The sequence below is a fragment of the Spinacia oleracea genome, chromosome 3, assembly GCF_020520425.1.
Source record: "Spinacia oleracea cultivar Varoflay chromosome 3, BTI_SOV_V1, whole genome shotgun sequence".
Taxonomy (NCBI): domain Eukaryota; kingdom Viridiplantae; phylum Streptophyta; class Magnoliopsida; order Caryophyllales; family Amaranthaceae; genus Spinacia; species Spinacia oleracea.
Window position 1 is genome coordinate 141,602,186 of NC_079489.1, and position 27,682 is coordinate 141,629,867.

At 36.3% G+C, this 27,682-nt stretch overlaps 1 protein-coding gene across 4 annotated transcripts; it reads right to left on the reverse strand.

The window, feature by feature from the left end:
• Positions 1-3,165: 3,165 nt before the first annotated feature.
• Positions 3,166-17,583, reverse strand: LOC110777086 (red chlorophyll catabolite reductase, chloroplastic). 4 transcript variants are annotated; one of them, XR_008931190.1, is made up of 5 exons: positions 17,177-17,316; positions 8,849-8,910; positions 4,381-8,214; positions 3,990-4,051; positions 3,166-3,356 (listed from the first exon to the last, which is right to left on the reverse strand). XR_008931190.1 is itself a non-coding variant. In XM_021981700.2 (2 exons), the coding sequence occupies exons 1-2, from the start codon at positions 17,540-17,542 to the stop codon at positions 14,591-14,593; spliced, it is 975 nt and encodes a 324-aa protein (XP_021837392.1). In that variant the 5' UTR covers positions 17,543-17,583; the 3' UTR covers positions 14,468-14,590. The 4 variants fall into 4 exon arrangements, 1 of the variants encoding a protein (XP_021837392.1); XR_008931191.1 differs by lacking the exon at positions 17,177-17,316 and adding an exon at positions 10,479-14,590; XR_008931192.1 differs by lacking the exon at positions 17,177-17,316 and adding an exon at positions 9,239-10,434.
• Between the last annotated feature and the right edge of the window lie 10,099 nt (positions 17,584-27,682).

Consider the following 27,682-nt stretch of genomic DNA (forward strand, 5'->3'; position numbering starts at 1 on the left):
TTAATTTGATTGACCCTTTTATCTTTAGTTTTCTCATTTGATCATGCTGATTCAACACATTGATCATTATCGGTTGTCATATTCTTGATTTGTTTGAGGTCAATTTTTGGTCTCCGAAAGTTAGTTGATTTTGAGGTATTTGGTTTCTTGATGGTTACTTTAACTTTTTAAAATTAATTGTTAGCTTTGCCAAGTGGGTTTAGTCAAACATGATGATCAATTTAATTCAAATCAAATCGAAAACCTAAGGATTACATGTACAGAAAATAACAATTACTCTTACTATTTCCAGAGATACAAGGATGCATCTATGTCGTTTCATGCAATAACCTAATAACCTAAACCAACCTAAAACAACCATAAGTTATATAGAGTAGCTTTACATATAGAGTAGCTTTACATACATTCCCTGCACTATTACTACCTTTTGAAAGACTAATAAGGCACTTGCTTGCCAGGGGAACAAAATGCGCGGAGCACTTTTTGGAGATCAGGTTGAAGCATACAAGGATGCCCTTCAACACAAAGGGACTTATGAAATTGCAGATGCTCCAATCCGATCTGCAAACCAGCAATGGAAACGAAGCGAATCTGAGATGGACTTTCAGATGAGTTTCGGGAGACAGACAGTTGTTCAACCTGTTAATCCTGAGGCGGGTTCTATTCTGCCAGACTACCAATGCCTTGCATCTTTGCCAAGGGTTGGGGATCCAGACGACAGATTCGGTAATGACCATCTAAAACCTTAACCATACACGCTTTCCATACAAATTTCTAGCAATACCTTAACTCGCCCCCCCCCCCCGGGCCACTGTATTTGTTTGTTTATAAACAGACGTTCTTGGTGTCGTGTTGTACGTCGAGGAGGAAGCTAGGACAGTTGACACAGCTCAGGGGCGCCAAGCCTTGGTCCGCGAAATTGTCATCTCTGACCACAGGTATAGCAGCGCTGACACATCCATCTCACTTGCTAATTGTAGTCACTAAATACGCTATTATCTTCTTTGTTGACCACTTCTTCTTAACAGCTCCGACCAGCCAATGGTCATTTCTGCTTGGAGCGATCTTGCTGAGGGTGAATGTGATGCTCTATCCTCCTGGGCAGAAAAATTCAACGTTGTTGGCTTTACTTCTCTACGCACTACTTCACACAAGGGTACTCCTATCTCATCCCTTCACACCACTTGCAATTAATGTTTCCCCATACACGTCCAATTAGTATATATACTATCTTGTGCAGGCTTCTCCCTCTCAACAAGCATCTCCACTGTGATTGACCATGACCCTAAGGGAGACAGGCCAAATGCACTGAATGAATGGTAATGCAACATCCCATTTTTTGCCCTTTAGCCAAGTTCTGGGTTTCTATGCTTAATATCTTGTAACGCTCATGTTCATCCATACACGTCGTCTTTCCCTTTCTCCATCGCATCGATTCTAAACCTTGTTAATCGGCTTATTACCATCACGGATTCGATATCATACATTGCTACTAATCCTAACTTAATCCGTAACATCAACCAACGTTAACGCTAAAAAATCAGTCTAAGTTTCCAACGAACGTTAACGCTGTATTCAACCGTGGAAATATAAAAACACTCATCTTTAATGTTTTTTCGCAGGGCTCTCACACACCAGGACATTTTGTCCGACAGGCAGGCTAGGGTGTTGGATGTAAGGAACCCCTCTCCAGAAAGGGTGATCATGACCCTCGATATTCTGAAACTGAAAAAGGCATGCCTTCTTCCTCTCTCGATTTAGAGTTAAAACTTTGTTTGTCCAAGCTATTAAAAGGCTACTAGGATCCAAAACTGAAACTTGGCGAAGCACTATGATTTTTACATATCTCCTAAGAGTCATAACCTTCTTCAACATATAAGACGTTGATATTAACATGCATTCATACTAGCACTTTATGTATTGATACAGGTTATATGTTTCCTACTTTGTAACCAGAAAATAACCTACGTTGCGGTATTTAAATGTAAACCTTTAAATGTGATTCACATTAACAACAAACTATCTACTATTACATACTATGTATGCTAACATATGAATGCAAAGCTCATTTACTGAGTTCATTAACCATCCACACCGCTTTGCATAACACCACCACTTTACAAGAAGAGCGCCGCTGGATAAGAGTTGTCGTCCCTGAGCCAGACTTTGATAGGGTTCATGCATACATAAGTTGCTGCAACTGTGGCACGCGCACGGAGGTTCCAGTAGGAAAAGCATACACATGCACAGCCTGCTCCCATAAGGGCTCTGTTGCTTCTCCCAGGTTTGATTCCCTCCACTCGTACATGTACACTCTTACCTTTGGCAGCGCAACAAAAGGCATGTAGTTCTCTTGCTCACATCTAGGCACAAATATGAATGCAGGATTACCTTTAACTGTAACATTTCCGGCGGCACTGGCGAGCTTTTAGTGACTGCTTTCACTGCTGATGTTGAGCGGCTATTCAGGATGCCTGCTGCAGACCTCTTCCGCATCAAACACACAGTAAGTATTTTCCACTCTCACACCTACATATGCTTCCTTTGTTGGACGTTTCCTTGCTTAAAGCTGCATATAACGTACAAATTACATACTAGGATTACAGCAATTCTACAACATGGAGTTCCTTATGCAAACAAATAAAGGAAGTTACTAGATTCCACCACAAATACAAATCCACTAAAAACTAGAACAATGATAATTTACACAGACCTTTTGATTATTGGTCCCTGTGTCAATTGCATACAAATAAAGAAAAAAAAGAAATTGCTAATGAGTTGAACAATGGCACCACAGATAAAACAAAATTCTTTTTATCTTTCATGCAGATCTGAACTCTGAACCATACAAAGTATTTAGTAACATTCAATACATGGTTAAACTGGACAGAACATTTTACCATCATGCAGGAACCTTGTTTTGCATGAATATTATATATGTGCATAATTGCATATGCTATGTAGTACCAATCCTGATTTCTGTATATAGTTAAAATAGTCTCCCCTCTACTTTTTGGTGTTACGTGCCGACTTCTAAACACCATTAATTAGGTTAATTATCTTTAGTTAGCAGCGGAAAACCCTAGCTTAGTCGGAGCGTCACATGCGGTATCTCCCTCGTGGAAAATACAAGGCGATATAACCTTTTTAAATCACTAAATAAACTTTAATAACGAAATACTTCTATCATTGATTAAATATTAATATAAAAGTATAACTCAATTCTTGTAATTAAACTTAGAGTTTAATTAATGCATCCATTATTACTAGTGAGACATAGTTATCTTTACTAAACATCGATCGTGAATTTGGTGGTTGCATCCTCACTCTAAGGCATCCCATGATCTTCTTCGTACCTAAAAAAAAAGCAATATCGTGAGCCGAGGCCCAGTAACATACTACCCTAACAGCGTAAACTCATTTCAATTCATTTTATTTACTTTGCAATCAGGGAGAATAGAACATAGTAAAACATTTTCATAAATGCAATAAAACATCATTTATAACTTGAAACTTTGATAGTTCCCATTATCTTTCATAAAACCTTCTTTTTACTTGGTAACTGACAAGTTAGCCTTGCGGGACGTCTCCCACCTTGCGATAGTCCTCAAGGAGCACTCTCCCTTGTTGGACATACGCCCGTACCTAGATAGTTTCTTTTTTTTTTAGCTTGCGGTAACCCTCAAGGAGCACTCTCCCTTGTTGGGTATCCCGCGGTACGGCGGTACGTGCACGACCTAAAAATAGTAACCCCACTAACTGCCAGAACCGGTTACACTTTTATTTATCATGTTTCGTATCTTATTCGTAACTCATCATTCTTATAAAATCATTCATAAACACATTTGAATATCATCATGCATAAAACACACTTTGTAAACACAATTCATGTCCCACAATCCATTAAAACATATCATTATAAACATATTTCATAAATTCATAAAAACACAGTTCATAAGGGGATTGTGGGTGTTAGCAATAGATGTTACCTCAACCGTAGTTTATACTTCCTGTTCGATGGATCGTTCTTCCTGAACTCCGAGTCCAATTTCTTTCAAAATATTAAATAATTGAATTAGTTACTAATATGGTAATAATTTAACTTAGAAATTTCGATTTATTATAAATAACGAATTTTCAAAAGAAAAGTTAGAAATATATAAATTCATAGTTTTAATGAAAATATAATTAAACACCAATTTTAGTAATAAATATAATTTCATAAATCGGTTTTCAGGAAATATATTACTTGAATTTCATAAATTAACGAAAACCTTATTTAAATCAGATTTCATAAAAAAATTAATATTATTTTAAGTAACCATTTTATTTCATAAAACACTAAGATTTAGTAAATGGACCAAGGTGTCAAAAACTTACATTGGGAAAATTGGGCTAAGTGATTTGGGCTTGGCTTGAGAAATAAATAAAACAAAGTTCCTAAATGGAACTTGTCTTCTTTTTCTGGAAAAGGAAACACGGGAGCAGGGGAGGGGAGGGCTCGAAGGAGGAGCAGTGGAGGAAGAAGGGAGACAGGGGTGGCGGCTGGGCGGCGCACTGCGGAACCACGGCTGAGAGGCGACAGCGGGGGTGGTGGCTTCGCGGCGGCGGAGCTGCAAGGAAAAGGAAAGGGGTGTTCGAACGAAACAGAGAAAAAGCACGGGAGGGGTGTTTCTGGGTCGAACCCGGGGCGGCGCAGCGGCCTATCGCCGGGGATTGAGGTGGTTATAAAAGGTGGTACGGTGGCCTGGGGGGGTGCAGCAGCGACGAAGAAAGAGGGAGACAGAGGTGTGCGAAACAGGGAGGAAACAGGGGAAGTGGTGGTGGTGACTTGGGGCGGTTCTGGGCGGTCGACGCGGTGGCTGGTGGTTCGTGGGTTGGTGATTGGTGACGGACGAAGTGGTGGTGTTGCTTTGGTGGTGCCACGAAGAGGAGAGGGAAGGAAGGCAGGGAGTATTTCAAAGGAGGAGGGAGAGCGAAGGGAGGTATGGTGGGAGTAGGTGGTCGGCCGGCGAAGTGGGTGGTCGGGTCTGGGTAGTTGGTGGTCTGCAGTGGTGGTTAAGGTGGTGGCAGATGGCTGCCGGTTGTGGTGGTTCGAATAAGGAGGAACAAGGGAGGAATTTTCAGATTTTGTTAATTTGATTTTTGCATTGAAATAATTCTGAAATTGATTCAATTTGTAATTAGGTGGATTTCTAGAAGAATAAAAGTTCTTGGGCTCCAAGGAAATGAATGTAGACTGGAATAAGGGAAGAGAGGAAGGAAAGAATGTCTTCCTTCTTCCATGTACGTGGAAGGCAAGGGAGGAAGAAGCAAATTGAAAATTTTGTCCTTTAGGGGCATTTTAGTAATTTCAAGTAGTTAGGCCAAATTTCTGAATTTTAATTGCTATTTTAGGAAATTACTAAATATATAAATGTTTAATTAAAACAAAGTCTCGTAAAATATATCGTTAACGAAAAATAAATAAATTTTCGTTTATAAATTTATCATTTAAAATAAACCGTAAAAACGTTTAAAATAACGAAATTTTTAAATTATTTCTAATAATTGAAACGAAATTACGTTAATAAAATATTATTAATTTTTAATAAACGAGTTTAAAAGTTTCGGGGTATTACATTCCTACCCCCTTAGAAAAAGTTTCGTCCTCGAAACTTGAATTGATCGTTGAAAGTTGAAAATATTTGAATAAAAGTACGATATTTTATTTAAAACCAAGATCTCACAATTTCATTCCAATTCCGACATTGTCTAGCCTACATTCCGCCATCTTCTTTAATGACTCCGCTTCAACTCAAGACCTAGAATCGAAGAGTAAAGAATACAAAAGGGGCAAAATTATATATCGACCCTTAATCGTCATTAAGGTCAATTACATTCTGCCAGCATCTTTCGTACCTCCACTTTACTTCATAAAATAGGATCGAGGAGCAAAGAACATAAAAGGGGCAAACTTGTTAGCTTAGACTAGGCTCCCATTTTACTTTGTGATATCTTGTTTGAAAATATTTTTCTTACCAAAAATAGTAATATTTAATGCAAAATTTATGACTTTGAAAATGAGAATAAATATTTATCTAACAATTGCAATACTCAAATAATTCGTAAAAGTCATTTATTATAACAATCTCATACTCTGAGCTCAGGAGAACCTCCATCGAAGACGACTTTCATACGTAACGATCAGTTATTACCAATACAATCATGTCAGCATAAACATAATTCATAAAGCATATCTTAAACACATAATTCTTTAATTGAAAATTTCATACATAAGCATAACATTCATATAACTAATGATGGTAATACATCTTAGTTTGATACTTGATTAACGCATATTACTTTCAAAATTTCCATCATTTAGTTTAGACTATTTCTTCTAGATGTTCGATCACGCGTTTTCAAAAGATCATTCATTCTTTACTCCATAGTAGCGAAGTCGTCATTGTCATTTGCGTCATCGTCTTTTCCTTGCATTAAAAACACTCTTCCATTCGAAGTTGCTCCACGTGGGGGATTACGGTTGAAATTTGTAGTGCCACCATTTCCTTTGTTTTCATCGTTTCTCCTATCACCTTGCTCTCGATGTATTTGAGGACAATCTCTGATTTGGTGATCTTTGCTACCACATTTGAAGCAATCTCGCGTACCAATTCGACATTCTTTCTCAGTATGGTTCCATCTTCCACACTTGGCGCATCCACGATTCTTGTTGAAGCTTTGGTTTCCGTTATTCCCTCCTTGATAGCTGACATTGACATTTTGTTTCTTATTGTTCGGCTGATTTTCTTCGAAGCTCCCTTTTCGTTTTCCATATGTTTCTTCTCGAAGCTTGATAATTCTTTCGACGTTAATTGCTCGATCGTACAACTCTTGGAAAGTGGAAATTCTAGAACTCGAAAGACGATCACGGATCTCAATGCTTAATCCTCCTTCAAATCGATTCATCCTTTGCCTATCAGTAGTCACCAGGTCAGGGGCAAATCGAGCAAGCTCATTGAATTTCACTGCATATTCCAGAACATTCCTCTTTCCTTGACTCAATTTGATAAATTCCGATTCCATTTGCAGTTGCAGAGAATAGGGATAAAATTGTTCCCGCATAGCTTCCGTCAGTTTTTCCCAACCAAAACCAGGCTCATTTTGGATTCCTTTAACACTTTTCCACCACAGGTTGGCTTGTCCTTTCAAGTAAAAGACAGCATAGTTGACCTTCCATTTCTCGGGGCATTGAGTTGCATCAAATAACTTCTCCATATCGCTAATCCATTCCTCAAATTCAGTAGGGTCTGGCTTGCCATCATAGGTAGGGGGTTTATGAGAAGCGAACTTCTTGAACATGTTGGAGCATTCTTCTTGCTCTGACCTTGGCTTTTGACGATTTCCTTGCAGAAGTTCCGACATTATCAATCTCATTAAATCCATTCGATTATCGCTTGTTTCTCCTGGAGTGTCCCCGAAAATGGGATCCTTGCGCAATTCTTCAATTCTTTCTTGCATTCCTCCCAGCGCTAATACAGATTTGTGATTACCATTTCCATCGTTAACATCGTTATCGTTTCTAGTGCCGTCAATAGGAATATTTCCGCTTGAAGTCATCGCCGATCTGATCGCAAGGATACAACACTTCAGATAATCTTTTCTTCTTGAAATTAGACTAAGAAATTCTGCAAATCATAATAAAGAAAACATTCCCGTTGCGTTCCCCGTCCTATCACTCACACTCATTTCATTTTAACTTAGCATGATTTTAACTTATTCTTTTTACTCATTCCTTAAAATTCTTGCTTAAAACCTAGTAAATTTTATTTCGTGCAAAACCCGTAAAGTTTAGCACTTATGGTCGCAGAACCTTGGCTCTGAATACCAAACTGTAACGCCCCGACTTCTAAACACCATTAATTAGGTTAATTATCTTTAGTTAGCAGCGGAAAACCCTAGCTTAGTCGGAGCGTCACATGCGGTATCTCCCTCGTGGAAAATACAAGGCGATATAACCTTTTTAAATCACTAAATAAACTTTAATAACGAAATACTTCTATCATTGATTAAATATTAATATAAAAGTCTAACTCAATTCTTGTAATTAAACTTAGAGTTTAATTAATGCATCCATTATTACTAGTGAGACATAGTTATCTTTACTAAACATCGATCGTGAATTTGGTGGTTGCATCCTCACTCTAAGGCATCCCATGATCTTCTTCGTACCTAAAACAAAAGCAATATCGTGAGCCGAGGCCCAGTAACATACTACCCTAACAGCGTAAACTCATTTCAATTCATTTTATTTACTTTGCAATCAGGGAGAATAGAACATAGTAAAACATTTTCATAAATGCAATAAAACATCATTTATAACTTGAAACTTTGATAGTTCCCATTATCTTTCATAAAACCTTCTTTTTACTTGGTAACTGACAAGTTAGCCTTGCGGGACGTCTCCCACCTTGCGATAGTCCTCAAGGAGCACTCTCCCTTGTTGGACATACGCCCGTACCTAGATAGTTTCTTTTTTTTTTTAGCTTGCGGTAACCCTCAAGGAGCACTCTCCCTTGTTGGGTATCCCGCGGTACGGCGGTACGTGCACGACCTAAAAATAGTAACCCCACTAACTGCCAGAACCGGTTACACTTTTATTTATCATGTTTCGTATCTTATTCGTAACTCATCATTCTTATAAAATCATTCATAAACACATTTGAATATCATCATGCATAAAACACACTTTGTAAACACAATTCATGTCCCACAATCCATTAAAACATATCATTATAAACATATTTCATAAATTCATAAAAACACAGTTCATAAGGGGATTGTGGGTGTTAGCAATATATGTTACCTCAACCGTAGTTTATACTTCCTGTTCGATGGATCGTTCTTCCTGAACTCCGAGTCCAATTTCTTTCAAAATATTAAATAATTGAATTAGTTACTAATATGGTAATAATTTAACTTAGAAATTTCGATTTATTATAAATAACGAATTTTCAAAAGAAAAGTTAGAAATATATAAATTCATAGTTTTAATGAAAATATAATTAAACACCAATTTTAGTAATAAATATAATTTCATAAATCGGTTTTCAGGAAATATATTACTTGAATTTCATAAATTAACGAAAACCTTATTTAAATCAGATTTCATAAAAAAATTAATATTATTTTAAGTAACCATTTTATTTCATAAAACACTAAGATTTAGTAAATGGACCAAGGTGTCAAAACTTACATTGGGAAAATTGGGCTAAGTGATTTGGGCTTGGCTTGAGAAATAAATAAAACAAAGTTCCTAAATGGAACTTGTCTTCTTTTTCTGGGAAAGGAAACACGGGAGCAGGGGAGGGGAGGGCTCGAAGGAGGAGCAGAGGAGGAAGAAGGGAGACAGGGTAGCGGCTGGGCGGCGCACTGCGGAACCACGGCTGAGAGGCGACAGCGGGGGTGGTGGCTTCGCGGCGGCGGAGCTGCAAGGAAAAGGAAAGGGGTGTTCGAACGAAACAGAGAAAAAGCACGGGAGGGGTGTTTCTGGGTCGAACCCGGGGCGGCGCAGCGGCCTATCGCCGGGGATTGAGGTGGTTATAAAAGGTGGTACGGTGGCCTGGGGGGGTGCAGCAGCGACGAAGAAAGAGGGAGACAGAGGTGTGCGAAACAGGGAGGAAACAGGGGAAGTGGTGGTGGTGACTTGGGGCGGTTCTGGGCGGTCGACGCGGTGGCTGGTGGTTCGTGGGTTAGTGATTGGTGACGGACGAAGTGGTGGTGTTGCTTTGGTGGTGCCACGAAGAGGAGAGGGAAGGAAGGCAGGGAGTATTTCGAAGGAGGAGGGAGAGCGAAGGGAGGTATGGTGGGAGTAGGTGGTCGGCCGGCGAAGTGGGTGGTCGGGTCTGGGTAGTTGGTGGTCTGCAGTGGTGGTTAAGGTGGTGGCAGATGGCTGCCGGTTGTGGTGGTTCGAATAAGGAGGAACAAGGGAGGAATTTTCAGATTTTGTTAATTTGATTTTTGCATTGAAATAATTCTGAAATTGATTCAATTTGTAATTAGGTGGATTTCTAGAAGAATAAAAGTTCTTGGGCTCCAAGGAAATGAATGTAGACTGGAATAAGGGAAGAGAGGAAGGAAAGAATGGCTTCCTTCTTCCATGTACGTGGAAGGCAAGGGAGGAAGAAGCAAATTGAAAATTTTGTCCTTTAGGGGCATTTTAGTAATTTCAAGTAGTTAGGCCAAATTTCTGAATTTTAATTGCTATTTTAGGAAATTACTAAATATATAAATGTTTAATTAAAACAAAGTCTCGTAAAATATATCGTTAACGAAAAATAAATAAATTTTCGTTTATAAATTTATCATTTAAAATAAACCGTAAAAACGTTTAAAATAACGAAATTTTTAAATTATTTCTAATAATTGAAACGAAATTACGTTAATAAAATATTATTAATTTTTAATAAACGAGTTTAAAAGTTTCGGGGTATTACATGAAGGTGTTGAAGTAAATCAGGAAAGGTTCCTTCTAGCCAGAAGCCATAACTGGCTCTAGCATTTACCTGCATTGAAGTGAAATGAAATGCTGGAACAGGAAATCAAAAATGTGATCTGATTTATTAAATGAGCAAAAACAAATTAAAAACAAATTTGTTATAATTGCTCTCACAATAGAACACACAAATTACATGCTAGGATTTCAGCAGCTTTTGTATACACACTAACGCAACCTCTAATGCTCAGAATGATGCCCCGGCTATTGAGGCTGCAAAGGAGCTGCTGCGTACCAAACATGTCTTGGTTGAGGTTGGCCCAACAACAGCCCTCTCCAAGAGCAATGCTCTACAATGGTGCCTTAAACAAGTGGCATTGGAAGAGCCTGATGTTACTGAAGATGTTGTTGAAGATGTTGCTAAGGCTGTTGCTGAGGATACTATAGAACACACCCATGCTAAGACTGATTTGGAGCACAACCATACTGAAGATGCTTTAGAGCCAACGCCTACTGCATGAACGGGTCATTCAGCCCTCCCTTTTGTATGTAAACATGGTCTTTTAGGGAACTATTATGTTTGTGTGAAAGTTAAGTAGTTCCACAACCATGTGCACCACTTGCAAACAATAATCGCTTATAGTCGATGGCTTTAGTATTTAGCCTATCTTTTGTGGTGCGGGTTTTTTCAAGGAACATAAAACACTTATGCTTTTATGTTCCTACAAAATACCCAATTGCACCTTTTGGAACCCATGTAAAATATGTTAAGACTTATGGTCGGTCACTTTAGTATTTTGCCTATCTTGTGTGGTCGGGGTTTTTTCAAGGAACATAGAACACTTATGCTTTTATGTTCCTACGAAATACCCAATTGCACCTTTTGGATCCCATGTAAAATATGTTATGGGGATGTGATTGTAACCTACATTCACTAATTATCAATGCTTATTTACTTCTATATTAATGTTCTTGTCCATTTAGTTTCCAATCATACATGTGCCTACCTATTGTCCTATACTAATTCTGCTCGGGATTCGCTTTGCATTTCGGTTTTCTTTTAACACTAACTTGGGAGACCGTGCGCGATAACGCACGGTGCAACAACTAGTTAATTAAAAAACAGTAAAATAAATAATTAGTATATGGGAAGTTACTGTTCACAGGGAACAATAACTGATCTCCAAAATTTTAAAGGGTAGAGATTTATTGTAGAAGCCGCACGACCTTTTTATTGACGAATTAATTTTAAGTACAATATCCAATGGAAGGGTGTGTTAAAACGTACTATATTATAAACATTTTTGGTCGGAACCTAGAAGTGGTAAATACGGGTTAAAAATGTATCGACCCTTTGACCAACATAAGTGGGTGAAATTGATGGGAAACTCACCTTGTCACTTGACTTTACGAAGTATAATTAAAGATATGTGGATCTTTTATCAAACTAGCTATTTTTACAATTTTATTTACCAAAATAGCTACTTTAAAAATCTATTTCTCAAAACTAGCTACTACGTATAATTTATTTACCAAAATAACTATTTTCATTTTGTGGCAAAAACAATTAACTAGTTTCGTTTGGTGCATTTTTTAATATAGTTAATCGACTTTTTGGGGGTTAAGTTTTTTTTTTGTCTACTTTATACTCCGAATTAATTTTCCTTTTGAATTTGCCCATAAATAATATAAAATGTTGCTCGTGATGGTTTAATTTTGATACATACACGATACAGCATAGTAATATTTTAAGTCCATTTTTTTTACCCATTTTAATTTTTTAATTACGTTTACTTTTTGACAACATAAACTCCAATGGTCGTATTTTTTTTTTATTATGCATGCTTGTTATGACACAATATCTTCTCAAGTTACACAATTGCTACATATTTCTTGCTCCAATGATAAGTAAATTATTAATTAATTATTCGGATTTTTCATGAAATGCCCCTGGGGTTTTCATTAATGCACCAAATACCCCTAAACTTTCCAGAATGCACCAAATACCCTCGAGGTTTTAATAAATAACACAAAATACCCTTAATGAGCATTTTCCGTCCAATCCGTTAAGTCTCCATTAGCATGAATTTACTTTTTTACCCTTACTCAACAACTTTCCCTACTAATCATAATATTACCACTTAATTAAATCCCTAAAAAATTAATTAACTATTATCTAAAAAATTAAGACCCTAAAAATCTAATTAACTATTAAAAAAAATTGACCCAAAAATGTGAAGTTAATTGCTTGTTTATCACCACGCCACCATCATCATCTTTCTCCTCATCATCATCATCTCATCTCAAACCACCATCAAAGCGTTATTTCCATCGACCGGCGCCATCATCATCATCTTTCTCATCACAAACCACCATCATCTTTCTCATATCATCATCATCATCATCATCATCATCATCATCATCATCTTTCTCATCTCAAACCACCATGGAAGCGTCATTTCCATCGACCAACGCCATGTTCGATAATCTGAAGCTCCTGTGAGTTTAGAGATGGAGATGATATGAGATCCATCTGATGGAGGTATAGAGGATTCGTAGATCCTCCAGCCATTTTAACCAAGGGGGAAATCAATGGAAAACGATTTTGCGATTTAGGTTTAAAAATTGATTTGGGGAAAATCAATTTGGGGGAGAACACATTTTTTGTTTTTTTTGGAATAAATCTGCGTTTTGGAGTATTTCCATCGATTAATTTGGAGTATTTTTTGTTGGAAATTTTCTGGGATCTTGTTGGTTTTGAATTCTTTGTTTGTTTTGGATCTTGTTACGAATGTTTTGGTGATATAATCGTTGATTTTTGCTGATTTTTCTGGGATGTAAAAGTTGATTTTCTGGGTTTAAGAAAGAAGAGGAGAAGAGAAGAGGAAGGGTTCCTCGGTGGTTGTGGGTGGCGATGGATATTGATTTGGAAGAAGCAGCAGCGGGAGAGAGAAAGGAGCAAAGATGATGGGATTTGGAGGATTGGCAGAGGGAGATAGAAAGGAGCAGAGATGATGGAATTTGGAGGATTGATTTGCAGACTCCTGAGAAGAGAAAGAAAAAAGAAAAGGAAAAGAAAAGAAAAAAAAATTAATGTTAACGGAGACTTAATGGAATTGACGGAAAATGCTCATTAAGGGCATTTTGTGTTATTTATTAAAACTCCGGGGGTATTTGGTGCATTCTGGAAAGTTTAGGGGTATTTGGTGCATTAAAGCAAACCTCGGGGGCATTTCATGAAAAATCCGTTAATTATTTTAATTAATTTTTATTAAATTCATAGTTTCAACTTAATAATGAGAATTACAGTAATTTAAAAAATAAAAAATTGCAATTGGCTATAGTAAGATAGTGGTCCGACTTGTAGGGATAATAGACGCAAAAATTTGCACTGTTAGACGCCTTTATTGCACGCGTTACTCTTCTCCTTCACGTCACTTCCACGCACACGATTTTAGAGTATGTTAAATTCTTGGTTGATTGAGTTTGCCAAGCAAATTCGTTTAACACAACGAATTCGCGTATCTAAGAGATCGGATTAACAATATCCGCAACAACGGTTCAACTAATTTCTTTATATTTGTAATATTTACGAGCAAGTCCTTTAAAAACTTTGAGGTTGCTAAGAGGCTAAAAATATAAGTAAATTGTCAATCGGTCCACTATTAAAAAAATTCAAATCGGTTCACTATGTAAAAAATTTAAACCGGTTCATTGGTTTTTAATTGAAAGTAAAAAAGTAGCTACTTTTTTTTGAAACTAAACAGTAGCTACTTTGGGAAATACAATTTACAACTAGCCATTTTGGTAAATAAAATTTTAAAAGGAGCTAGTTTGGTAAAAGATCCAAGATATGTCGAGCCCTATCAATTGGGAAAATACTTGAGAGTAGCCCACGTGGCTCAAGCGAAGACATGTGCAGCTTAACTGGTTAACCTGTGATAGGTGTTAGTTATGTAGTATTCGTGTTTCTTACCCAGTAAAAAAATGTTAATGTTTAATGTTATGTTCTTTTGCTAAATCTTCTCACAGTTTTACACAAAAGCCAAAAGGAGATTTAACATACTCCACACAATTTTGCGAAATCAGAGGTTCTTGACTAGCTAGTGGAAATTACAGTGATGCCTGCAGAACTCCCAAAACACGATCAGTAATTTCTTGACCAAACATACGAGGCAAAGTAGATCCTATATCAGTCTCAATACTCTTACTCTTAAACAAACTATCCCTCTTCTTCAACCAAACCTTCTCATCATCTCCAACATCTCTTTTTCCTCCTAAAACACACAACTCCAACCATATCCCCAACACTTGTTTTGCCACATTACTAACTTCATCCCTCAAAATCTCCTCCAATTTATCTCCTCCACTCTCGGAAGTATCCACTTTAACCACAATAGCAGTAGGAGAGAAGACTGAACGAATGTAGAGTGAAGGTGAGACGTAAGGTTGAACTTCAGGGATTTTATCGAGTACTTGTCTTTGCTTTTCTAGCTCGGAATCTTCATAAAAGGTTTTTAGATATTCGGGGTGAAGTATAAGGTCCTTTCGAGGAGGTAGATCGAGGATTAGAACCAAAGATGTTGGACTACTTTGGATGAACTCAATTACTAAGTGTGGTGCATCGGTTGAGTTATTCATGTATGAAGAAAAGCTTGTGATGTTTAAAGCTCCTCCTGTTGGTAGTTCACAATGTAACCATGATCCTAAAATGAAGTCAATCTGCACAATCAAGTTTGCAATAAATTGTCATAGGAGTTGAGAATGCTAGAAAAAAAATAAAGGAAGATTATCTCATAATTAAAAGACCATTAGTGTACTTATTTAACTTAGTGAGTCCGACATTAACTCATTCAGATTAACCTTAAGAATACTTTTGCAAAGATGGGTGTGGAACTTGCAGTATTTCCATTCAATTTTTCAGAAAAAACGGCCAGTGGTTTACATAGGTAACTACAATTTGTAGTCACATAACATAGATGGTTTAGTTTATACGCAAATATGTAGACTACCACTCTCTCCATCCCGCTTTCAAATGTCACATTTGGATAAACTGATCGTTCACATATAAGTGTGACGGAACTCTATCCTAAAACCAATTGGTGATAGGTGGAGTAGCTCATCAATTTTATAGGTTCGTCAATCTCTCTTTCTTTTTTTTCCATTCTCAACACATTTTCTATTTTGGGATTCTCTAAAATAATAGTCCACACTTCCCTATCTAGTATCTACTGCAGCAAATTTAACTTAGCAATGATAATTGTGGTAACTAAGAAAATTTAAAGCCAATTAGAAGGACCTTTGATTGTGGGTGTCAAGTGTCAACTAGATTAGTAAGTAAAGTATCGAGGGGTGGTACCCAAAACATGAGATCGTATCTTGTCTACAGTCTCTACACCATTTGTCGTTTAGCCATTTGTGGCTCTCTCTACACCGGAAGGAAGAAAAAAAAAAGGACCTTTGTTCAATAGTGGCATGTTGAAGTATATTTGCAATGCTATTTGAGCCAGAATGATCGAACAAATTCTTTTGAAATTACTTCACACTTCCTAGTTAGTCATGGAACCCCTATGTCACCAAATAAAAGTATTTTGAAATGTAACTTGTAAGGCATTGTACATTGGAGGTGTACATTGTAACACAATACTCTCTCCGTTTCTGAATACTAGCATCACAATCCACAACCATTTCAAATACTAGCATCACAGCCTTTTCTGAATAATTGCAATAATTCTTATTTTGACATGTGTCCATTATTTCTTTATTGTTTCTCTTTCTCTTAGAACGCGTTCTATTCACATGATTTTCCCTTATTTTTCTTAAACTTATCTTATCTGAACTTATCTGAAATTAACTGAACCTTAACAAAAACTTATTTTAGTTATAAGTTGAACTTAGTAACCCTTATTTTTCCTGAATTTATCTTATCTGAACTTATCTAAACTTAACTGAACTTAATTTTCCTGAAATAAGGGGAAATAAGGTGACCAGAAGAAAGCCACTTATAACAATATTTTTGTGTTCTCTCTCTTGCACCAATTCTTTATTATTTCTGTCCTCGACAAACAAATTAAAATAATGTCATTTAACTCCACTTTCACATTACTTTAAAACATTCTAAAACCACTTGAAAACACAAATGTTATGACTATTCAGAAATACTTCCAAATTCCAACCTTAATTTTTTTTTAAACGGGAAATTCCAACATAACAAGTGGTCTCAATTAAGTTCAACTATTCAAGAATAGGACCGCAATTTGGATTATACACCCGGATGCACAGTGCTAATTCTGCATCCCGTTGAACATTTATCGAAAATCTAATGAACGTGGAGGATGATTTTAATGTACATGTACTAGTGAAATATTTAAATTATATGTTCTATGGATTTGAACTATATGTATATTGGCTATACGTTCTTTAACTATGAACAATATGTTCTTTGTAGCTGAACTATATGTTCATTAAAAAAACAGAGTGCACAGTGAACATTGTGCACCCGGGTGCATAAACCATATTTTGGAATAGGATAACACTTGTTGGACTTGAAGCCAGACTATTACAAACCTGAAACTTTAGAGTAGCCACTGGAATTACCTTTGTCAAGCTGAATGACCACATCAACTGGTCTATAATAGCCATAACTAAGATATCCAGAAAGAGCATTACTAATAATGAATTGAAGAGTGTGGAGTGTACCGTGGAGGAAGGAGAACCAGAGCGAAGAAGAAGGGAAGCATGAGCGGTCCCACTTTGGTTTTGGAAGTACTGGACATCCTGTGGAAGGGTACATGGTAGGAGCAATGAATCCAGGCTGCTCTCCACCGTTGATATCAAATCAATCATCAGATCTTTGATGGGTGGTGATGCGTAGGGGAAATCCATGAATCTTGGCCGTCCGCTGTCCATTTGAGAAACTGTTGATGCTCCACAATAACGGGAAACAGTTGAGGTAGGAAACCTTGATTTGGGTAGTGAAATCGAAGAAGAATTGCAAGGTGTGAATGATGATGGTGATGTTTTTGAGGTTAGAGAAAGGGGGAAGTGGGAGATAATTAGAGCCATACGTTACGTATTCCTTTCTCTAAGTTTTCATTTGGTCCCATGACATCAAACGGAGTATGTTGACAATAATACTTGATATTTGTGAAATTACCAAAAAGCCCCTATTAAAGAGGTGAAATTATCGGGAAAACACACCTAAAAGTCTAAAACATTAATTTGTACTCCCTCCAAACCTAAATGTTTTTCCCGTTTGTCACTTTACGAGGTTATTAAGGAAAAAGAAATATTGTAAGATTAACTATTATTAATGTAGTTTTATAGGGAATTGTTGCTTTTTGATTCAATTTTCACAAGAAAACAAAATAGTTGAGCCAATAGAATTTAAGGAAGAAAAATGTCAACTCATTAATCCATCCAAACTTAAACCAACCAATAAGATTACAAGGTTTTTTTATTGATAAACCAATAGAATTACAAAGTTAAAATTACAAGGAAGAGATTAAAAAGGAAAGAAAATAAATTGGAAGAGATTAAAAAGGAAAGAAAATAAATTGGAAGATCATTTTGGGACACCTTAAAAGGAAATGGGAAAAACATTTAGATTCGGAGGGAGTATTTCGTATTTCTGATTTTGTAAAACTAAAACCCTAAATCCCAAAAGGAAGTTTGTCCGGTGACAGAGAACGAGAAGGATAAGAAGAATGAAAAACCTCTTTATGTTGTCACCAAAGATGATACCCCCTCAGTTTCTAAATGTTCGACTCCCTTACTTGTTACGACGTTTATTTTTATTAACGCAAAGAGACGATAATATTAATTAGAAATTATGGGTTTGTTACAATAGCCACCTCTTCAAGAGGTAAAACATACGTGAAGAAATATAACAAATCCGGAGACCAAATTACAAACTTAATACATGCCCCCCGAAGATTTAAACATGTACCCGAATCTACCCAAAAGACGACCAACTTGTACAACTGAGAATGTAAACCTACCGATCTTTATCCCTTTAGCCCTCAAAAACTTGTTCAAACGGGATCCCATTTTTCAATTGATCCTTCCCCCAAACCCTAGAATTATCATAACCCTAAATATAAAGATAAGAATCCAAAGCTTAGACGCCATCATAAGATCAAACCAAAACATGCGTCGTCCCAAAAAAACCTTTCTCCACCATCCTTAATTGTTGGAAACTTCACCATCCTCTAGTTCAACAATCTCTATAGGATAGGAGACTGTTGATCCACCAACAACAAAAGGCTCGAACATTTTACCCTTTCCTTTGTCTTGTGAAATCTTCTCCTTTCCACTTGCAATATCCACTGCTTTTTGAAACTATGGAGCCGAAAATAATTTGTGCTGCAGAAGAAGAAGTAGCCACAGTAGACACAGTCTGAGTAGTTTTGTTCATTGAGTTCACTATGTCAGTTACCATGGTCGAAGCATCCCTTCTCACAGAATCCGCAAACTCAGGGTTGGACATTTCAAATTCCTTCATGTAATGCTCTTTCGCACAAGCTGGAATAATGTAATGGAGTTTATGGCCAACTACCATCACCAGAGAGTGTGCTGCTAGATCATGAGCTACCTTGTTGCATAAACGAGGAATATGGTTAAAAGTGACAATCCAGTTTTGACCCAACAGCTGAGCAACCTCCCTCAGAACTGGACTTAACTCATGATGAGTATGTTCATCCATCTTCTCCAACATTAGCTTAAGCTGAACTGCATCAGTCTCTACTTCCAATTTATCTATCATGAGATCCTTTGCAATTATTAGTCCCTCTCAAAGAGCATATAACTCAGCTGCTAAAGGAGAATTAACATTGAATTTGCATGAAAATCTAACAAACCATGAGCCATTTGGCCTTCTAAAAACACCCCCTCCTCCTGCCTCAGTTACTGACTTCCATGCTCCATCCACATTAAGCTTCATAAAATATGTCTTTGGTGGTCGCCATTTAAAAGTAAAACTTCCAGCTTTCTGATTCTGTTTCACATCCTTACCTTGTAAAATAAAATTAGTACTTTTCCAATCCACAAAAAAAGAATTATAAAGAGAAAAGAAATTTTTCATTTTTAAATCAAAGATCGTTGAATTCCTAGAAATCCAGATATGCCAAATGGCTATAGAGAAAATCACTTTCCAATTCATGGAGCGAGATAAATTAAATCTAATCCATTCCTTCCACTGAAGATTATAGAAAGCTTTAAGATCAAATTTTTCAGCCTTCCAAAGTTTCTGAAAGATAAAAGACCATAAGATACTTGATTGAGCACAGTCTTTAAAAATGTGCATATGATATTCTTGATCCGAAAGGCATCTTGAACAATTAGGGCTAATTAATTTGATGGATAATTTTATTTAAATTCTGAGCCACTGGGAGAACTTTATGACTACAATTCCAAAGTAACATCCTGTATTTATAGGGGATTTTGATTTTCCAGATTGACTTCCAAAAGGTTGTTTCATTATTTAAAGAAATTAAGGAGTTATGCAACTGGAGATAATAGGCAGATTTAATGCTGAACATTTCATTTTTAGAATACTTCCATCTAATAAAGTTCTCCTCTTTATCATTAGTAGAGAGTGGATAAGCTAAAATAAGGTTTTTAATTCTATTAGGAATCAAATGTTCTATATCATTTTAAATACCACTTCCCATGTCGAATAATCTTATTAACAAACCAATGAGCCTTGGAGTCGGGGATTTTGACACTCTCTAGAGTATATAAAGGACCATCTCCAATCCAATGATGAAACCATAAGGAGGTGGACTTCCCATTCCTGATATTAATGATCATGCCTTTTTTGAGAATCTCTCGTCCTTTAAGGATGTCCCGCCATAGCGGCGACTGATTACTATTCAGAATACAATCCATAAAGTTCGATTTTTTAATATACTTTTCTTTAAAGACCTTAACCCAAAGTTTGTCCGGACAAGTCAAAATAGTCCAACCTAATTTTGCCATAAAAGTTAAATTCCACTCTTTTAATCTACGGATACCAAATCCTCCATTGTCAATAGAGCTAGTGATCTTATCCCAAGAAATTCTGGACAAATAACGATTTCTATCTGTTTTATTCCACATGAACTTTCGATTACACTTTTCTAAATCATACACAGTAGGAGCAGGGAGAATATTAGTTTGCATAACATAAAGAGGATAAGAGTTTAAAACAGATTTGATTAGAGTACATCTTCCTGCCATATTTAAGAGCTTAGCTTGCCATCCTCTCACCTTGCTAGTAGATTTGTCAAAAAGTTCAAGGTAATTACTAATCTTAAGTTTATTAGGCCTAATGTCCACCCCTAAGTACTTCCTAAAGCAGGTAGAGATTTTAAAACCATGGGAGGCAGCAATACCATGTCTAACTGAATGATGCAACGAAGAAGGGAAAATTAGAGAGGATTTCTTCATGCTAATCTTAAGACCTGGCCTTTGACCAAAATCCTCAAGAATTTTCAAAATATTACTCAAGTTATTGACCGAGGCCCTGCTAAAAAGGAAAACATCATCAGCATAAAAAACATGGGAAATCCTAATATTTTTAGTAATGGAGATAGGTTTCCACACTCCTAAGTTAACGTGTTCCTCAATCATCATAGATAGCCTATCTAGACATAACACAAAAATATAAGAAGATAAGGGATCCCCTTGACGAATACCCCTAGTAGGATAAAATTTATCACAAATCTCCCCATTCCAAGGAACAGAAATTGAAGAATAGGTAATACAGGACATAATAAGAGAGATAATTCTATCAGGGAAATCAAAGTGAATTAACGTGTCCCTTATAAAATCCCACTCTAGACTATCATAAGATTTTGAGATATCTAACTTTAAAGCCATCAATTTATTCCTTTTTTTAGCTTTATGGAAAAAATGAGCCATTTCTTTGACAAGGATCACGTTTTCCTCTATTCCCCTACCCTTAATGAAGCTAGATTGTAAAGGACTAACAATACGATGCAAAACTTGCTTCAATCTTGAAGAGATAATTTTAGTGATGAGTTTGTAGATAGTATTACACAGTCCAATAGGTTTGAATTCCGTAATATAAGAGGGCCCTGGAATTTTAGGGATTAAAGCAATATACGAATAAATAATATCTGATGGAACTTTGCCATTTTCGAAACAGGAAGAACAAAATTTATAAATAGAATTTCCCAATTCACTCCGAAATCTTTGAAAGAAAATAGGCTGAATATCATCCGGGCCCGGAGATTTAGTAGGATCAATATTGAAAAGATTTAAACAGATCTTTCCAAGGTCACATTAGATAAAAGCGATAACTTTTCAGAATCAATCAAACCCATTCTACTATTAATATTATTGTTTAAAGGACTATAAGAATGAGACGTACTAAAAAGACTAGTAAAATAATTAGTAGCTAGGAATCTTAAGATCGTTTGATCTGTAATCCAATCCCCCGAGTCATTCTTTAACGTTAAAATCTTTCCTAGAGACTTTTTAATTTTAGCCAATGTATGGAAATACTTAGTATTATAATCTCCAAATTTCCTCCAATTTATTCCGGCTTTTTGAGCCCAAATAATTCTCTCGTTTTTGTAGATGTCATTAAGTTCCTCAATAAGGGCAGCCTCCAGGTTGACTAAAAATTGAGAGTAATGTTTACTTAGTGAAATTTGTATTCCATTAATACGAGCCAAGATATTCTTCTTTTTATTTCTTAAATTCCCAAAGATATTATAATTCCAAAATTTTATGGTCTGAAGGAAATTTTGTCTTCCCTGTAAAAAATCCTCAGAAGGAGGTTTCCAATTATTAACAAAATAAGAAGGAAAATCAGGGTGAGTTAACCAAACTTCCTTGCATCTAAAAGGATAATTACCATTAACAATAGGATTAATCAACAAAATTAAAATGGGAGAATGATCAGAATACGTGTGAGGCAAATGATAAACTTTAGTAAAGGGGAAAGAATCCAACCATACCGAATCCACCAGAGCACGATCAAGCCTCTCCTGAAATAGCGCAACACCTTGACGAGCATTTGTCCAAGTATAAGGACATCCATTATACCCAATGTCCACAAGCCCTGCATCATCCATAAAGTTGACCAAATATGTACACTGAGACGGTTTAAAAGCTCTACCTCCTTTCTTCTCTGATTGAGAAATGACCTCATTCAGATCACCAAGAACCAGCCAGGATGTGTTAGGAGGAGGTAAATTTGATTGCATGTCCCTCCAATATTTGTGCCTTGCCCCCTAAGAACTTGGAGCATGAACGCCAGAAACAAGAGCTTCCTTACCCAGATTTTTGAAATGAAATAAAGAGTGGAAATGATTATTTTCTGCATCAAAATCAATCAAATCCACTGTCTTTTTCCAGAACACCCAAATGCCACCTCTCTTCTCCACAAGTCTCACCATTCTGTAATCATCGTGATGAAGATAATTCATAACTTCCCTACCTCTGGCAGCATCATATTTCGTTTCCAGAAAAATAAAGATTTCAGGATGTTGAGAATTCACGATATCCTTTGCATGAGGCATAAACAAACTTCTACACGCCCCCCGAACGTTCCACATGAAGATCTTCATTTTTAAATCAGGACGTTGAACGAACAAATTCTTTCGATAAGGATTGATTGGATCTGAGGGATGATGTATCCAATAACCCTCCCAATCCTTCTAAAATTGGGGCTTGCCTATCATCGGAATGTCTTCCACTCGAATTGGTGTGAGGTAAGTGAAGATCTGCCTCTAACCCAACACCGGATTTCAGTACTTCGCTTGAATTTGAAGCCCCACTACCTCCTCCCTGGTGACATACATTGCTGTAAGGCGTTCTTGGTGGCCCATGTCTTGACCTTGTGTTTCAAAGCGCAAGGGTACTATGGGACCTCCTTTTGGCAGTGGTGGTAAAGGTTGACGATTCAGTACCGGAGCTCGTGATGGAGGCCCGAAAATCCAATTCCGCCTGCCTGTATTCTGTCTTGGTCCTACTGCAATCGGAGAATTTGGACTCCTCTCCCAATTGCGACCCTGGTTTCTCATTGGTATCGAGTATGGTGGACCCCTGTAATTGAGAGAGTTGAGAGTTGTCAAGCTGCTCCGTAATTCTTCCAAAGTCGCTGGTTGTCCTCTCCTCGTCGTGCATGTCGACATCGGCGATGAAAAGAACAAATTCATTGTTCGAGGTGGTCTGAATATTGACCGGAATCCTGCAAAAATCCTTCCTTTTCCTAAACTCTTGGGGTCTCCTATGATATGTAGTTATCAATGGCATTGTTATCTCCATGCATGTTGATTTCCCCCGATGATCGGACTCCATGAGAAGTTAAAAGTGAAGAAGAAGAAGGGACTTGTTTTTTTGTTGAAGAGAGAGAGAGAAGAAGAAAGAGAGTGGTTGTTTGGAACTTCCGGATACATTGAACTATTTAAAGTGGTGTTTGTGGGGGAAGAGGAAGGGTTTAAAGTATCAGTGACCAATACTGCATCCCCCAAATGCTTTGAGCCATGAGCCACGTGTTGGAACTCGTTGTTTTCTTCATTACTCTTGCTTGTTGTAGTGGAAAATAAATTTTCCTCATTATTCAAGATAAGAAAATTGTTAGTGGCCAAATGCAAATGCTTCGTTGATTGGGAAAAAGAGGAAGAGGGATAGTCACCTGCATTTTTTGAAGAACTCCCAGTATTTATTCTAGAATTAACTTGCGGATTATTTGATTTCTTCCCATACTCATCTATTCTCGAGTTATTCGATGGATACCCACCAGATCTTCCTTTAGAACTATCCATTCTTTGCTTATTAGACTTTTCATTGGTTACCAAACTCCAAGGCCCATAATCTTGGCTTGAAGAGTTATTTAAATGTTGTTCGACCCCTAAATTATTTCTAATGACACTGTAATTTCCTCGTTCTTTATTACTATAATCATTCGTAGTTATATTATATCCAGTCCTATTTGATTCAAATGTTTATTATTTAAACAATTTTGCTTAACATGGCCAATTATTCCACACTCAAAACACAAGGTATCTAGATTCTCGTATACTATTGTCTGCCAATCCCCTCCAATCCAAACCTTAGTAATTAATGGCTTTTCCAAGTTAACCTCAATACAAACACGGGCGTACCTAGCACGCGCGCGTTAATTTATCTGTTGCATAATCCACTCGAATAGGTCTTCCCACTAATCTTGCAATGCAAAACAAGGCTTCCTTATCATAATATTCCACTACAATTCTGAAAATCTAGCCCAAACCATAATTTTATCAAATTCATTTAACGATGGCCTAAAATTAGGTTTCCAAGTTGTTAACATAAGGTAGTGATCCAAAATAAACCAAGGTCCTCCAAATAAAGCTTTTTCATAATCCTCCTTCATTGAGAATCGAAAATACAAAACTCATTTTCCTACTTCAATAATTTATAAGGATCCTTTAATTATCCACATGGCTCTAACTCTTGTATCCATGTACGATGATCCTATATTTAGTCCTAAACATTTTCCCATTAACGTGTGTTTCCATGGATTTCTTAACCTAGATAAGGTTTCTTTGTCAAATTGAACAACTAAATTACCTTCCGGAGCTATGTCGTCTTGTTCTTCGTTCCACTCTTTTGATGTTGCCACAATATCTTTAGCCTCCTCAAACCATTGTGTAGATTTCCTAACAGCTTCTCTGAATGAAATTGGTGGTTTTGAAGTCTTCGTCACACCTTCAGCCGTTGTAACTTGTTGTATTAGTTTCCTTCATGATCTCTTCCATTTGATCTATCCCCTCGTCCATATGTTCCTGACTATCTCCATGAAGATGCTGGTCTTGATTCATATGCAAATAATTTGGATTAGGAGACGGCGTCTCCTCCTCCATCTTGATCTAGGGTTTGGTTTAGAATACAATTCAGAATTGTTCTCTTTTCTCTCTAACTTTCTCTCTCTAAAGCAGAAATCCCACACGGATTAACCTTTTATTACGACGTTTAAAACGATATTCAAACCGTAAATATCTTCAAACGCAAAAGTTATAAAAAATGTATACGGAGTATTCTATTAGTATGTTTGCACTTACCATGATTATCAATAATGATTAATGAGGAGTTTGTATGTTCTTGTTAAAAAAAATGTTGACAACCCTATTAACATAAGAGTGATAGAATTTTAATATAAATATAAGTGAAGAGGGGAGGGTATTTCGGTAACACCACTTTTGGTGTCCCCTAGGATAACACTAAATTACCCTCCAAATTTTCACAATTAAATTCAATTAAAAAGCTAATTATTTATTGATTTAAAAATCTGACTATTTATTGATTTTAAAAACTGAAAAAAATAAAAAAAAAGCAGGAAAGTTTTTTGGTGCCAGCATTATGGGCTAATCCTCATACGTGTAAATTTTAATGGTCTAATATTTGGAGATCTTTGACTTTCTATATAATTAGGAAACTATTATGGCATTTATTTTTCATAAGTATGCTAAGATATATTATGTAGAAAAGACTATAAGAGTATAGTTGCACGTAGTATGTACAAGATCTTTGCTTACGCCCATACATCAATATTAAGTAAAAATACAATTTTAAGTTTTAAATAATTTCTTATGCATCGCGTGCATATAAGATATATATATCTCTATTTTATAAGGGAATTTATGAGGTCATTTTAGTAAATAGTCTTTTGGTGTCCCCTATGGAATAGACTATAATACCATTAAGAAGTTTTAATTTAATTTAATTATAATAATTTTAAAAACTGATAATTGATGTCATATTGTAAAAAATAAAATTTCAATGCACGTGACAACCAAAGTCAACAACAACTTAATTCCTATAGAAAACATGAAAGCTATTAAGGCAGTTAAAAAAATTGGAATTCATCCCTTCAATCTTACATTTTTTTTATTACAAAATTAAACTTAGTATTACTCTTAATCATACCCTAATTTTATAGGTTATTGATATGTTCATATTTTATAGTGTTTTTACCCCCGTCCCTCGGTACTTTTCGATCTCAAATGAGCTTTTCGGAGCGATTTTTAGGTACTAATGTGCTTCTTGTAGTGTGTTTGTAGTTTCAGGTTCATCATTGTAGGAATTATCATATTTGTGTGCATTTTCTACTCATTTAAATCAATATAAGAGATTATATACTTTCGAGAGCACAAACATTGAGTTGGAAGAGTTTTCAAGCAAAGCGAATAGTGAAAGAAGTAGAAAACTGATTCTCGTCCACCCTTTTGATCATAACTAAAGTTCTACAACTCCAAATAGAACGATTCAAATTGGGTTGGATTCTAGACTTCAAGATCTTTCCAACAAGTGGTCACTCGCCTAATTCCGACTTATAACGAAGGAGATATGATATTTTTAAGATACGTGATCGTGCAGTTTAACGAGCAGATTGCCCGATTGGGCTGCCCTTTGCCCGATCGGGCGACGACAACCCCTGGGCGCGGTTTTTATCTTATGTTTCCGGTTTTTTCTTCTACTTTTGGGCAAGACTATAAATATAGCCCTTAGACATCTTATTTTCAACATCTTATTTTCTAGTACCTTACTTTATTGCTTAGTTTTTATTCTCTCTCTAAACTTTTGTTAATTACTTTTATTATTCAATTCAAGTTTCAAACTTTAAATTCATCCTTTGTTCTTCAATTTGGTATTTCTTATTTCTTTCCTTCGTTATTCAATTTTAATTATGTTTTCTTTAATCATGTTTGCTTTGTTTAAATTAAATATGTGTGAGTAGTTTATATTCTAAGGTTTTGGGAATCCATGAATTAATATGAAGGGATGATTGAATGTTGTTGATTGTTGGTATTGTGGTTAATTCCTATTGATTGGTTTCATTTACTATGCAATTAGATTTGCGCAAGTCTAATTGTATTAGTATAGCAATATCAAGTTAAGATTCGAGAGATGCAATTTGATGTTTAAGCTTGTGTCAATAGGTAGAACTGGGATTAATACGTAGCGAGAGCCCGTTAATTCTAAGTCTATGATTAGTATCGATTTGAGAGAGCATGCTAGTCTAATTAACTGCTTTATTGATTATTATTGATTTTTTATCATCCTGGATTATTGTTCATTGGAGAACCTATGCCCTAAACCTTTTAATATCTGAATTCCTCTTTGTTTAATTATTGTCGTAGTTTTAATTTACAAATCAACCAACTTTCTTGTTTCCAAATAGTCTAAACCTTAGTTTTAGTAACAGAAAGA

Bases quoted from the DNA above. Each gene is read 5' to 3' on its own strand.
- LOC110777086 (XM_021981700.2), bottom strand. From the start codon at position 17,542: ATGGCTCTAATTATCTCCCACTTCCCCCTTTCTCTAACCTCAAAAACA. The intron at 15,200-17,176 runs GTACACTCCACA...TTGATTGTGCAG, and splicing joins CTGGTTCTCCTTCCTCCACG to ATTGACTTCATTTTAGGATC.